Here is a 15,250-nt window from a genome sequence, read left to right on the forward strand (position 1 = left end):
GGTGTATGCGCTTAGGATTAAGTGCCTGACTTTGCCTGACCCGATTAGTGGGACATGGCCAGTACGATGTATGCAAGCCAGTGTTGTTATCCTCAATCATCCTCTTCCTCGGCCCAGTGTTTGTGTAAAAAGGAGGGTGGGGAGTTGGGATTTCGGAGCATCCTAAAACATAGGATGGGTTCGATAAACAAGATAAGGGTGAATACTGCGTCTCACCATTGGCTAGCTCACCATCATTCCCCGAACAACCTTCAACTAGGTGATCCTCCCGCACTGGTCCACCCCCAGGAACAGGATCCACAAGCGATGGCCATGTCCTGGCCACCTGGATGACAAGTCTCCAAGGACTAGCGGGTGAGATAACCTTTGGTTACTCACATTACTTCACTGTCTATTTATACAGCCTTCAGGATAAGGATAATTTTTGCCACCTGCCAAAGATCAGACAACTTGGTGGCTGGAGTCACATTGACAGTTGGTGGAAGTCATTGTGACACACATAGGTGTGTAATATTTTCTGGTACAGGCAAACTAAAGTCAGAGATTGTGTAGACTTAAAAGGGTAAGAAGTATCTTGTTTGGGTACCCTCCAAGTCACCACACACCTCTCCCTTCCTTGCTCAAGTGCAACTAATGCTAGCTTTAAAGTAATAACACATTATGATATACAGTGCCTTTCCTTAAAGGGCATTTCATGTTATTCATTTGATTAAACATTATGAACAATGCAAATATTTTAAACACTTGCTCCTCGTCTTGTGCTCACGAAAAAGACAGTTTCTTACTTTCACCTTTAATATTTGGTAGAAGGCGAGAATTGAGCAATGAGGTAACGATGTTGAAGGTAGAAACATCAATGAAAATCAAGCTTTGTCTGAAAGTCTAATTTTTAAGAAGATTCTCTAAACTGCCAGGGTCAGTCTGATGCAGTTTTCCACCACACCTCTTGGCTTCCACTTAGCAGTTTATGAAAATCTTTTTTTAATGAAAAACACGTACGTGAATGGGAAAAATGTTGAGGTTTCAAATGCGATCCAGTCTTCCAAAATGTAATTGCATGCTTGTTTGATGAATACAGCATCTATTTTCTCTTACAGGCCAAGCCAACAAAATAGCAAAGGAGGCAGTGAACAGATGGACAGGTATGGTCAATGTTTTAATGTGTGCACATGCGTGCATATACTTTTTTTAAAGTATTACAAGCTCTCGATAATCATTTGTTAAGATATGTTAATTTGCTTTTATACTCACCACTGTAGTAGTATCGCAGTGCCTGGGCTTGTCCGTGGAGTGGCATAATGTGCCTGTGCCTAGGGGGGTTATCTAGATCTTAGTCTGCTGGAAAACAGAAATTGAGTGAGGATGCGATTATAGAACTAGCAGCGGTGGCAGTAGCTTGAAGACTTTGCACCTGCTGCCCCTACAGGTCTACAGGTCCTGGTTAATATAATATAATAACCTAGAACATCTAGAGAGGAGAAGAGCAAACTCCAATTGAAATTTCAGATGATAGTCAGCCATTAAAGAGAGTATTAGAAGAGACAAGATTGAGTGCTATTACTAATGTCAGTGCTGAAGACCAGTCTACAGATGATTACCATATGGAAATAATGGACAGAGTCATGTTATCCTTTGGAAAAATTAATTTATATTCAATAATGAGGACATTGGGTTTTCCAGATTGATACCTTGTATTAGTAGAGTGGAACATATGCGCATGAACCACATGCAAGGTATGTTGGTTGTTTGGGGCCATTTGTATACTTGGGCAGGTGCATTTACCTCCTTGGAGGGAAAATATTTCCATCTCAAACATTACACCTCATGTCATCATATGTAGGGTAAGGCTGTATTTGTGTAACATTTACATGGTTCTTATTTGCAGTGATGGCAGCAGGCAAATAACTCATCTAGGATGGCTGTACAATACACCATGTTTACTTGTGCTTCCTTGAATTTAATTTTGAGTAACTTTAAATTATCGCATCCCTGGTTAGGTTGAACGGTCTTCAATAGATACAACAGACCAACTTTAATATACATATATTAATCAGGGGTCGCGCTATTTCAAGGCCGCTGGTCAGTCGACCCTGCAAGTTGGAAAGGGATTGGGTTGAACAAAGTGAAGAGTAAACTCCTCTTGGATTGTTACCAGGCAGCGTGTTGCATAACGGGATGAATTTGCTTGCATGGGCATTATATAGTAAACACTCATCGACATTTGAATGCACTGTCTGTCATTATAAGCGCCAGAATTGACTGAGCATGCATAGATGGCCGGCAGCCAGGACAATTGTACATCACAACAGTCATAGGTAAACAACAGTATCCATAGGTGGTTGTGTCTGAATGGAAATGTACACAGGCACAATAAACCATTTCAGAGCCTCCATGCGTAGTGTCCTGTGATGTAATTTTGGACGTTGGTCACCCTATATATGCTCCCCCATGCCGGCCAGTCCGGATAATTTCACTAGGGGTTAAAGGAGCACAGAAATATTCATCCTCCAATTAAGCAGATTATGCCGTCCCTTAGGGAGAGGGAAACAAAATGATTAAGATAGAGAGGATAAAGTAGTGTATAATCTGGCCTGTGATGGAGTTTAGCAAACGTCCTAAAGTTAATTGTATATAGTTGATTGGTATGCCATTCCCATTCACAAACGGATGCATCTGAAAAATAATTGGAGTGGGAATAATGGACATGAAGGGGAATTCTAAGTAGAGACAACCGAATAATCTTTTTGGAAATCATTTTGAAAATCTGATCATTGATTTAGGGATATGGGGAGAGGAATGCTTGTATAGGTTAAAGGTGTATACAGTTACATTAACTGTTCCCAAACTCAGTACAGCCCCAAGTTAGAGTATGTTTTTTTAAATTAAGTCAGAGTAATTCTATACTTGATCTTTATTAATATTATTATTTTGTTTTCTTTTTGTATCATCATTTGGTTTAAGTTCTACGAGGGATTTTCCTGGAGTTTTGGCAGTCCCTGGAAAACATGCTACTGATTCCTTGCATATTGTGTCTTGGAACGTAAACGGTTTAAATAATCCCATAAAAAGGAAAACAATAATTTCACATTTAAAGCATTTAAAAACAGACATTGTTTTGCTACAAGAGACGCATTTAACAGATCCAGAAGCTGCAAAGTTGGCGAAAGGGTGGGTAGGACGCGTGTTGCATTCCACTTACTCTTCGAATTCAAGACGGATAACAACATTATTTAAAAATAACTTTTGGGGCACCATTATAGGCTCAAAAGCAGATAAAGATGGACGTTGGCTATCAGTCTCTCAATACAGATCCAAGATCTGGATATGACAATATGTAACATTTATGCTCCTAATTTGAACAGTGGTGCATTTTTAAATAAATTGGCTAGGTCGCCAGCTATTAGACACAGGGGGGAAGAACTTGCTGTCAGGGGGTGATTTCAGTCTGGTGGTGGATCCAGTTCTGGATAGAAGTAGCCAGAATTTCAGGGACGTCCTGAAAAAGATAGAGACGCTTTGGGGTTATTGATGCAGGATTTTGGACTGATTTTGGACTGACAGATGTTTGGAGATTGGAACATCCAACAGGGAGGTAATACACATTCCACTCGGGGGCTCATAATATCTATTCAAGAATAGACAAAACTTTAAGAGTTGTGAGATTGAAAGTATTATTCTTTCAGATCATGCACCCATTAGGTTGGAACTCTCACTTAACTACTCGTTAGGCAAAAAAAAGGTTTGGAGGATGAACACGACAGTTTTGAGAGATGGAGAACTGAGGGATGTTTTCATGAAGTAAGCAGAAGAATATATTAAAGTTCATATAAATGGTGAAGTGGGAATTGATACAGTGTGGGAGTGTTTCAAATGTGTTATGAGAGGGAGTGTGTCTGGAATTAAAAAGAGAAAAAGAGAGAAAGAAATGGGGGCACTGAGTGCTTCAATTAAAGAATTGGAAAAAGAGGTCATGGGATCGGCAGATAAAGAGAAACACATGAGGTTAATGAGGTTGAAATATGATTTCAACAAAATTATAAGTGAAAAGGCAGAATATGCAATTTTCAGGATTAAATGTAGGTATTATGAGGAAGGAGAGAAATGCGGACAATTGTTGGCTCATTATTTGAGGGTAGAGAAGCAAATAGAACAATGTGTGCAATTAAAGGGGATCAAAGGGTAACATGGGATCCATGCAAAATAAATGACACATTGAAACGTTTCTATACAAACTTATACAGTGAATCCCAGACAGTTGACCTGGATCGGATAGACAAATTCCTATCAAACTTGCAGATAAAAGGTCTTACAGAAGAGGAAAAAGTAATTTTAGATACTGAAATAAAAAGGCCATTTGGAGCTTGAATTTGGGAAAGTGCCCAGCGCCTGATGGTCTACCGGCTGAATTTTATAGAGCAATGCCGTAAGGTGTCCTAAATTTGCTCAGACACACATTTGTTCATTGGAAAAACATGAGTAGTTTACCTCCTACACTCAGGCATGCTACAATATCTCTGATCCTAAAAGCAGGTTGTCCGGAGTTGGAACCAGGTAATTACAGACCTATCAGTCTGATTAACTCAGATAGCAAAATATTATCCAAAATCCTGGCAAATCGATTGGAGAAGATTCTCCCGAGGTTAATACATCCAAACCAAGCAGGTTTTATAAAAGGTAGAGTATCGGCTTCAAACATGCGAAAGCTATTAGTTATCTTGGCAGAGCAAAATAAATGCAGGTGGAATCAGTGGCTTTGTCCCTAGCTGCAGAAAAAGCCTTTGATGGGGTTCATTGGGAGTTTTTGCTGACAACAATGGAGCAGATGAATTTCGGTAGTGAATACTTAAATTGGAGTAGAGTGCTTTATACAAACCCCACAGCAGAGATGAACACAAATGGAACAATATCAAGCAAATTTGACCTGCACCGTGGGACACGGAAACGTTTCCCCATACCCCCTTGCTTTTTGTGATTTCAATGGGAGAGCTGGCAATACAATCACTGGAATTAACTTTAATGGAATTTGCCAGAAGCTTTGGTTGTACGCTGATGATCTTCTAGTGGTCATTCGAGGCCTTATAACATCTATCCCTGCCCTGATTAGCTTGATTGAGAAATTTGGTTCGGTCTCAAATGAAAAGATAAACTGGTCCAAATCTGAGGCTTTGCCTTCCACTGAATCAACCAGCGGGATGCTGATGAAGAGCTATGGCTTCAGATCAGATGGTGTCATGTCAGGATGAAATATTTACTAATATGGATCACAAGGGAAATCAAGGAAATGATTAACCTGAATATGAAATTGACAATAAAAAAAAATAACACTGGAATTAGAGCGGTGGGAATCGCTTATGCTGTCATTGGGAGGCAAGGTGAATGCTATTAAGATGATGATTGTACCAAAGATAACTTATGTTTCGAGTATGATCCCTTTACCTATGAAGAAATCGATGTTGAGGGAATTGGAATTTATGGGGAAAAAAGATACAGGAAGTTATGGAACCTACAAATACAGAAGGATGGGGGGGGATTAAACATTCCAAGTTTTGAACGTTCCCATCAAGCATTTGCATTGCAACATATTATGCCGTTCATTGAAGAGGAGGAAGATGAGTGAGCGGTCGCTGAGACAAGCATGGTAGGACCATTAAACACCTGGGTAGTCCTATCAACCATAAACGTAGACTATGGAAATCAATTGGCTCTTACTAAGTTTCTGAGAACTACGTGGAGAGCCTATGAAGTGGCATTGCAATCCAGGCCAGGCCTAATAAATTCATCTTCAATATGGCTGAATCCTTCAATTAAAATGAAGAACAAAACAATATTCTGGATAAATTGCTATCTGGCAGGAATTAAAAAGGTCGAAGAGCTGTTTGAAGGAGAAAGGTGGAAAACATTTCAAGAATTAAAAGTCAAATACAGCTTATCTGACTGCGCTGATGGTGAATATCTGAAACTGAAACGTGCAGTGAACCTGCAAAAAACTAGATCATTCCGACTTAATGAGTATCATTAAGAAAATAGGCAGGCAAGAGAATATTACATTAAAAATGTTTACTCTGTTAAGCAGGAATTCAGAGGGAAGTAATAAGATCCTGAAAGCATGGTTTGCATGCCTAGATGAAGAAATGACACAAGGAAGATGGAAAGCTCTGTGTGGAAACATCAAGAGGATGTCACTAAATATAGGAAAGAGAGCACGTCAAGTGAAGATATTGAACAGAGTTTTTTTGGACAACGGTTTGAATCCATCACGCCCGAGGTACATTGGAGCACGTTTTGGGAATGCTACAAGATGAAAGATTGGAAAGGAATAAGTAATGAAGTGTGAATGAAGAAAAGGATTTTAACTTTGAGACATTGATCTTGGGAGAAGATACGATTCTAGAACAGTTAGGACATCACCACGTAACCTAGATTTTTAAGGCAGCAAAAAAGATAAAATTGTGAAATTGGAAGTCAGATTGTTATCCGAAACTGGACTCATGAATGGAAGAAATGTATTCAATTTGTAACATTGAAAGAGTGGTGCTAACGATGCAGAAAATGGAAACTCTTTTTAAAAATAATTGGCGGGGGATTCCTAAATTTGGAACCGGATTAAGCTTGTTTCAAGAACAGACAATAGAAGAAAAGATAAGTACACTTTCAATTTTCTGTGTATATATGTATATATATTAATTCAATGAAAAAACTTTGTTAAAGGGACGTTATGGTTAAGTTGCGCTACTAAAAACCTATGAAATTCAGTGAAAAAACTTTGTTAAAGGGACGTTATGGTTCCAAGTAAAACCGAAAAACCCTTGAAATTCGCCAGTTATGGTAAGCTAAGCAACCATAACTCGCGCCACCACCGTGCACTGCTAAGACTAACACCCATGACATCAACGATGACATCACAAATGTCATTGATGACATCACTGATGACATCACATGTGTATGTACTTTTCATGAAATATGTGTACAAGGGATTCTTATTATAATGTTGTGAAAAAAGTGTCAAGGATCATTGCAATAAATATCATACCCTAATTGGTGCATTGAACGATGCATTGATATAAATAGCATTCTATTATGGGGTTCTACTAGCATACTAAGCTACTCATGCAGAAACATAGCATTGTGTGCAGCGTACAAGATGAAGGTATAATATTCGTAATGTTAATATGTTGAATAATGAAATAATTGTTTTCTTAATAGATTTTTGTGTACTGTGAAATATGTAATAAGTAGCTAATAAAACCCATGTATTACATAATTGCATTACTATAGACAAAACACAAAGAGACAAGAACACATACCAATATGGGTATATACAGGGAAAGTGAAGTTAGCAAAAAAGCACAAGTAGTAGCAGAAACAATTCATAACCTAACTGATTATTTTCATGCAAATAAATGATTGCTCTGTTTCAAAGCTGCTATTTATCCTATCTATATGTATCACTTGATGTGATTGGACCCTAAGGAAAGTAGTGTGAGTACAATGTATACAAATATGACCATATACAGGGAAAGTACAGCCATAAAAAAAACAGAACTAATAGAAAGTGCTGATAAGTCTATTGATTATCTTTATGCACAAAAAGGATTGCTGTCTTTCAAGCTTGTGTCTTCCCCTATGTATATGTTTCATATGATGTGACTGGACTCTAAGGGAATTACTGTAAGAACCTACTTGAAGGATACGTCTACAAATAAAATAAAAGTTTAGTTTCTGACTGTTACTGAAGAAAACCATGTGGCCTAGATACGTCAGCAAAAGAAAAAAGAGTGAGCCAGACATGTGATGTCATCAATGACATTTGTGATGTCATCTTTGATGTTGTGGGTGTTAGTCTTAGCAGTGCACGGTGGCGGCGTGAGTTATGGTTGCTTAGCTTACCATAACTGGCGAATTTCAAGGGTTTTTCGGTTTTACTTGGAACCATAACGTCCCTTTAACAAAGTTTTTTCACTGAATTTCATAGGTTTTTAGTAGCGCAACTTAACCATAACGTCCCTTTAACAAAGTTTTTTCATTGAATTTCATAGGTTTTTACTAGTGCAACTTAACCATAACGTCCCTGTAACACATTTATTTTTAACTGAATTTCATAGGTTTTTATTAGTGCAATGTCACCATAACATCATTTTCAATAGATGAAGACCACTAGCATCTTAGGTCCTCAAAGTGGGAACCCCGGCTGGTAAAAAAAAGATTTTTCTTCCCAAAAGTGTAGGAAGGAGAATCTTTTACCAAGATGGCCACCATGGAAAGGGAAGGCGGGGTGTATAAAGAGAACACAACAGGGCATCAGCGGGGAATGGGAGGGAAAGGAGGGAGACACGGGGCATGAGCGGGGGTGGTGGGGTAAAGGAGGGAGACACGGGGCATGAGCAGGAGGTGGGGGGTAACAAGAGAGACACGGGCCATGAGCGGGGGCTGGGGGGAACAGTAGGGAGACACGGGGGCATGAGCGAGGGGTGGGGGGCACAGCGGAGACACGTGGGCGTGAGCGGGGGGTGGGGGGAAAGGAGGGAGACACGGGGCATGAGCGGGGAGTGGGGGGGGAAACAGGGGAGATACGGGGCATGAGCGGGGGGTGGGGGTACAGGAGGGAGACACGGGGCATGAGCGGAGGTGGGGGTACAGGAGGGAGACACGGGGCATGAGCGGGGGTTGGGGGAATGGAAGGGAGACACGAGGCATGAGAGGGGGTGGGGGGGAACAGGGGAGACACGGGGTATGAGCGGGGGCGGGGGGACACGAGGCACGAACAGGGGGGTGGGGGGAACAGGGCAGACACGGGGCATGAGCGGGGGTGGGGGTACAGGAGGGAGACACTGGGCATGAGCGGGGGGTGGGGGAACAGGAGGGAGACACGGACCATGAGCGGGGGGTGGGGGGCAACACGAGGGAGATACGGGGCATGAGCGGGGGTGGAGGGCAACAGGAGACACACTGGGCATGAGCGGGGGGTGGGGGGTACACGAGGAAGACACGGGGCATGAGCGGGGGTGGGGAGAACACGAGGGAGACACGAGGCATGAGCGCGGGGTGGGGGGAACAGGGGAGACAAGGGGCATGAGCGGGGGTTGGGGGAACACGAGGGAGACATGGGGCATGTGCGGGGGGTGGGGGTACAGGAGGGAGACACGGAGCATGGGTGGGGGGAACAAGAGAGAGACGCGGACCATGAGCGGGGGGTGGGGGAGAACAGTAGGGAGACAAGGGGCATGAGCGGGGGTGGGGGGAACAGTGAAGACATGAGGCATGAGCGGGGGTTGGGGGGAACAAGGGAGACACGGGGCATGAGTGGGGGAACAGGGGAGACACGGGGCATGAGTGGGGGTGGGGGGAACACGAGGGAGACCCGGGGCATGAGCGGGGGGTGGGGGTAACACGAGGGAGCCATGGGCCATAAGCGGGGGTGGGGGAACACGAGGGAGACACACAGGGCATGAGCGGGGGGTGGGGGGTACACGAGGGAGACAAACGGGGCATGAGCGGGGGTGGGGGGTACACGAGGGAGACACACGGGGCATGAGCGGGGGGTGGGGGGAACACGAGGGAGACACACGGGGCATGTGCGGGGGGTGGGGGGAACAGAGGAAACACGGGGCATGAGCGGTGGGGGGGAAGGAGGGAGACACGGGACATGAGCAGGGGGTGGGGGGAACAAGGGAGACATGGGGCATGAGCGGGGGGTGGGGGGTAAGGAGGGAGACACGGGACATGAGCGGGGGTGGGGGGAACTGGAAGGAGAAATGGCATGGGGGGGTGGGGGGAAAAGGAGGGAGACACGGGGCATGAGCGGGGGGTGGGGGGAACGGGAGGGAGACACGGGGCATGAGCAGGAACAGGAGGGAGACACGTGGCATGAGCGGGGGGGAACAGGGGAGACACGGGCCATGAGCGGGGGGTGGAGGGGAACAGGAGAGAGACACGGGCCATGAGTAGGGAGGGAAGGAGGGAGACACGGGACATGAGCATGGGGCTGGGGGGGAACAAGGGAGACACGGGACATGAGCGGGGGGTGGGGGGGAAGGAGGGAGACACGGGACATGAGCGGGGGGTGGGGGGCAACAGGGGAAACACGGGGCATGGGCGGGGGTTGGGGGGGAAGGAGGGAGACATGGGACATGAGCAGGGGGTGGGGGGAAGGAGGGAGACACGGGACATGAGCGGGGGGTGGGGGGAATGGGAAGGAGAAACGGCATGAGCGGGGGGTGGGGGGAAAAGGAGGGAGACACGGAGCATGAGCGGGGGGTGGGGGGAACGGGAGAGAGACACGGGCCATGAGTGGGGGGAAGGAGGGAGACACGGGACATGAGCAGGGGGTGGGGGGAACAAGGGAGACACAGGGCATGAGCGGGGGTGGGGGGGAAGGAGGGAGACACGGGACATGAGCGGGGGGTGGGGAGAACGGGAAGGAGAAACGGCATGAGCGGGGGGTGGGGGGTACACGAGGAAGACACGGGGCATGAGCGGGGGGTGGGGAGAACACGAGGGAGACACAAGGCATGAGCGGGGGTGGGGGGTACAGGAGGGAGACACGGGGCATGGGTGGGGGGAACAAGAGAGAGACACGGACCATGAGCGGGGTGGGGGGGAACAGTAGGGAGACACGGGGCATGAGCGGGGGTGTGGGCAACAGTAGAGAGACAGGGGGGTAACACAAGGGAGACACGGGGCATGAGCGGGGGTGGGGGGAACAGGGCAGATACTGGGCATGAGCGGGGGTGGGGGGTACAGGAGGGAGACACGGGGCATGAGAAGGGGTGGGGGAAACAGGAGGGAGACACGGGGCATGAGCGGGGGTGGGGGAAACAGGAGGGAGACACGGGACATGAGCGGGGGGTGGGGGGAACGGGAAGGAGAAACGGCATGAGCGGGGGGTGGGGGGTACACGAGGAAGACACGGGGCATGAGTGGGGGGTGGGGAGAACACGAGGGAGACACAAGGCATGAGCGGGGGGTGGGGAGAACACGAGGGAGACACAAGGCATGGGTGGGGGGAACAGGGGAGACACAGGGCATGAGCGGGGGTTGGGGGAACGGAAGGGAGACACGAGGCATGAGCCGGGGTGGGGGGAACAGGGGAGACACGGGGCATGAGCGGGGGGTGGGGGGTGGGACACGGGGCATGAGCGGGGGTGGGGGGTACAGGAGGGAGACACGGGGCATGAGCGGGGGATGGGGGGAATAAGAGAGAGACACGGACCATGAGCGGGGGGTGGGGGGAACAGTAGGGAGACACGGGGCATGAGCGGGGGGTGGGGGGAACAGTGGAGACACTGGGCATGAGCGGGGGGTGGGGGGAACTGGGGAGACACTGGGCATGAGCGGGGGCTGGGGGGAACTGGGGAGACATAGGGCATGAGCGGGGGGTGGTGGGAACAGGGCAGATACTGGGCATGAGCGGGGGGGTGGGGGGTACAGGAGGGAGACGCGGGGGTGGGGGAGACACGGGGCATGAGCGGGGGGTGGGGGACACTGGGGCATGAGCGGGAACATGGGAGACACGGGGCATGAGCGGGGGTGAGGGGAACTGGGGAGACACGGGGCATGAGCGGGGGGTAACACAAGGGAGACACAGGGCATGAGTGTGGGGTGGGGGAACAGGGCAGATACTGGGGATGAGCGGGGGGTGGGGGGTACAGGAAGGAGACGCGGGGGGTGGGGGAAACAGGAGGGAAGGAGGGAGACACGGGGCATGAGCGGGGGTGGGGGGAAAAGGAGGGAGACACGGGGCATGAGCGGTGGGATGGGGATAAAGGAGGGAGACACGGGGCATGAGCGGGGGTGGGGGAACGGGAGAGAGACACTGGCCATGAGCGGGGGTGGAGGGAACGGGAGAGAGACACGGGCCATGAGCGGGGGGTGGGGGGAACGGGAGAGAGACACGGGCCATGAGCGGAGGGTGGGGGTAACGGGAGAGAGACACGGAGCATGAGCGGGGGGTGGGGGAAACGGGAGGAACACACGGAGCTTACTGTGCAATGCTCTGATGAACCGATGAACAAAGACGGCGGACGTCTCTCACAATACGACGCACTGCACGCTTCACGGCAGCCAATAGCAAAGCACCTCAGATGTCCGCGGACATCACGCAAGCGCTTGCCCAATCCCCGACCTGTCCGTGGAGCGAACAGGGAAGTGTGTCCGCAATGCGGACACAGATATCACTAATTTTTTTCACTTACAAAAAAACTACTGAACGGATTTACACCAAATAAAAAACCACCGCTCCTGCCGCAAATTTGGTGTAAATCCGTCCAGCGGTTTGGGCTGTAGCCGTGAGCAATTTTTTTTCCCAATATGTCTATGGGGAAAAAAAGAAATTTTGTGACCCCCCCCCCCTTATAACTTTGCCCCCCTGGACCAAACCTCACCACACTTTGCAAACAAATTCAGAGTGGGCCATACACTTTTTTTGCAAAGTTTGGTGAGGATTCGTCCAGGGGGAGCGAAGTTATAAGCCACCCAAAAAGTGCTCTTCCTTTGGAAACAGCAACTTAACCATAACTACATGGCCACTGCCGTGTATATATATATATATATATTCTTTTTCTGCTATGTATGATATTCTTTTTCTGCTATGTATGATATTGTATATTTCTAATGATTGCTGCTTTGCATATTTGCACATTGACAATCGTCCTTGTTAGCTGAATATATTGTCAGATTGCACATTTGTTTATTATGCGATTGGTTGTACCAAAGATATGAAGTTACATATTCCTGTGGGATACTGCCGCGTTGAATGCAATGATGGAGATTGTTGTATTGTTAAATTTCCTTCCCACAAGGCGGACTGCCATTAGTGCAGAACGAATAGACAGCCTTTTTCAAATTGAAGGGCTTTAGCTCACAATGTTTAATTAATTTGGCAACAGCCACACACAAATATGTAGTTTGACTTCACACTGTGAGCAACATTACCAGCAATCTCCAACCGCAGAAAAATGACGGTATCTCGCACCTGAGATTCTATTATGTGAAGAATGTAAGCGCTTACTGGGCATTGCAACTGGTATTACTTAAGACATTACAAGATGTCCGACCTCATAGCATGTAATTGATCCTCCTTTAGATGGCGGCACTCTCTTTCAGCCTGTTATCATAGAGATGTTTTACTTAAGTCTATCTTCTGTGTTTATATCCCTCAACATGATCAAGCGGTGTGTGAACCGCAAAATGCGTCCTTAGCTTGCTGTTTTCTTTTTTACACGCACATTGAAATAAAGGAAACTGTGCTGCCTGGATTTCTGTGGTGACTTTCTTTGTGCTGAAAGGATATTTGATCTTCAGCTGCTCTTTGGAGTGCATTGCGCACACCATACTAAGGTATGAAGGTTTTTTCAAATATATATATATATGTATTTATTTATATATATATATATATATGTATATTTGCTGAACTTGATTATAGTTGAATATTGAGCTCTATGAGGTATATATAAGGTTTATTTATTTTTTATTTTCCTTTTCTTGTTTCTTCTTCTCCCCTTTCATCCTACATCTTAGGTTTGGATTTCATTTAGCTGGTTGGGCGACTGGGGGGAGGGAGAAGGTTATGTTCTGTTGCATTTAGGATGGTTAAGTTTATTATGTTGAACTTATTGCATGTTAATTTGTCTGTTGGAAAAATAGAAGAAAGTAGTTTAAAAAAAAAAGAAAAACAGAAATGAAGTAAGACCATGCTTTGGTCAAGCAGCGCAGAGAGGAACTGCAGAACAGAGTTTCCAAATCAGAAGATTGACTTCAGACTTTGGAAAAAAAAGAGTGGACTTTTCACTACTTTTGGACACAGCTAACAAGAAGATTACTGAATACAATAATTATTCTAGGAGATCCAACATTAGTAACACAGGATTTCCAGAAGATCGCCGTGCAAAAGTCCCTGACAAAACTACTGGAGCTTCCTTGAAACCTCTTGTAGATGTAAAGAGTGCATCCTACTCTGGGTCCTAAAACAAAATCAGGTCAGCCACCTAGAGCTTTAATAGTTACATTACTGAAATTTCCAGTTAAAGAAATTCTGATAAAGATGGTCAGAGACTTAAAAGAAGTAAAACGGGGTGAGAACTGTAAAATGTTTTTCAGTGATTATGGTAAGGAGAGTATTACTCAAAGGAAGAAGTTCACTGAAGTTCAGTGAAGCTAAACAAATAGGTAGTAACTGATTCCTTTGTGGAACATGATAAAGCCAGACAATTCTTGGAGGAGGCAATACCTAAGGCACAAGTTTGCAATATACTTGGTTTGGCAGTTCTTCTTCCTGGTATACTAATATCTTTAATTTTATTAAACTCATGGCCTAAATGGAAATAATGGGTTAAAATGGCACCTGGGACGTATTGCCGTTGGATTTGAATGGTGTCCTTTCTTCAATGCGTTGCCACGGGTGTCCAGTCAACTCGTCGAAAAAAAACTGGTCGACTGCAATTTGGTCGACGCAATTTGGTCGAAAACCAAATGGTCGAATTTTTTTTTTTATTTATATATTTATTTTTCTGGTTTTCGTTTAGTTAAAAAAGGGGTTATTAGAGAAAAAAAGGGGGTTAGGGGGGGACCCCCCCAAAAAAAAAAAAAAAAGGGTTAAAATAAAAAAAAAAAATTTCCGACCATTTGGTTTTCGACCAAATTGGTTCGACCATTTGTCTGGTCGACCAATTTTTTTCGACCAAATGTCTGGCAACCGTTGCCACGCACCACTGGAATTAAGTTGTGTCAACATTTCTATAACTGCTCGGACGCGGAAGCAGGAGAGTGGATTAGAGGTAGACTGCATTAAATGCACTTCTTTATGGGATGTATTATGTTACCGGCACAGCACTAGTACCCGGAAACTGTCACAGAGCCCTAAAAAAAAGAGTTCTGAGCTGTCGAGCAGTGTGGATCTGATAAGATACTTAACTGAAAGTAAGACTATGGACACTTCAGAAAATGCAGCTGCAAACCTGCAGTTCATGTTGGTTTGTGTGTAAACGGGTCCTGGGTTCATGTTTTGCATTGGAAGGCTCTCTCCTGCTTGCCGTAGCGTTATTCTAGTGAGAGAAGTCCCAGGAGACTCGGTATGCTCCGCCAACAGGGGGAGCGAGCGTGTGGCTGAGGTGTTTTAACCTCTTTTCCTGTCCGATTGCCCCCGCGGTTCAGCAACTGATGGGCAGGACGTATTTTGATAAAGGGTGCCCGGGCGGTTGCGCGCAAGGAGAAGCTCCCGGGGAACCACAGAGGGCAGTAAGGCTCTCTTGTGCTT

The 15,250-nt window shown here is 46.1% G+C and overlaps 1 protein-coding gene across 2 annotated transcripts in view; it reads left to right on the top strand.

Annotated features, from left to right (window-relative positions):
• Positions 1 to 15,250, top strand: part of MND1 (meiotic nuclear divisions 1) — a 1,036,840-nt gene that overhangs the window by 942,632 nt on the left and 78,958 nt on the right. For both annotated transcript variants that reach the window (XM_069631298.1, XM_069631299.1), the window contains one exon: positions 1,098 to 1,142. In XM_069631298.1, coding sequence (XP_069487399.1) covers positions 1,098 to 1,142 — 45 coding nt within the window. The remainder of the gene's footprint in view (positions 1 to 1,097; positions 1,143 to 15,250) is intronic.

Source organism: Ambystoma mexicanum, chromosome 6q, assembly GCF_040938575.1.
Source record: "Ambystoma mexicanum isolate Mex_15411 chromosome 6q, UKY_AmexF1_1, whole genome shotgun sequence".
NCBI lineage: Eukaryota > Metazoa > Chordata > Amphibia > Caudata > Ambystomatidae > Ambystoma > Ambystoma mexicanum.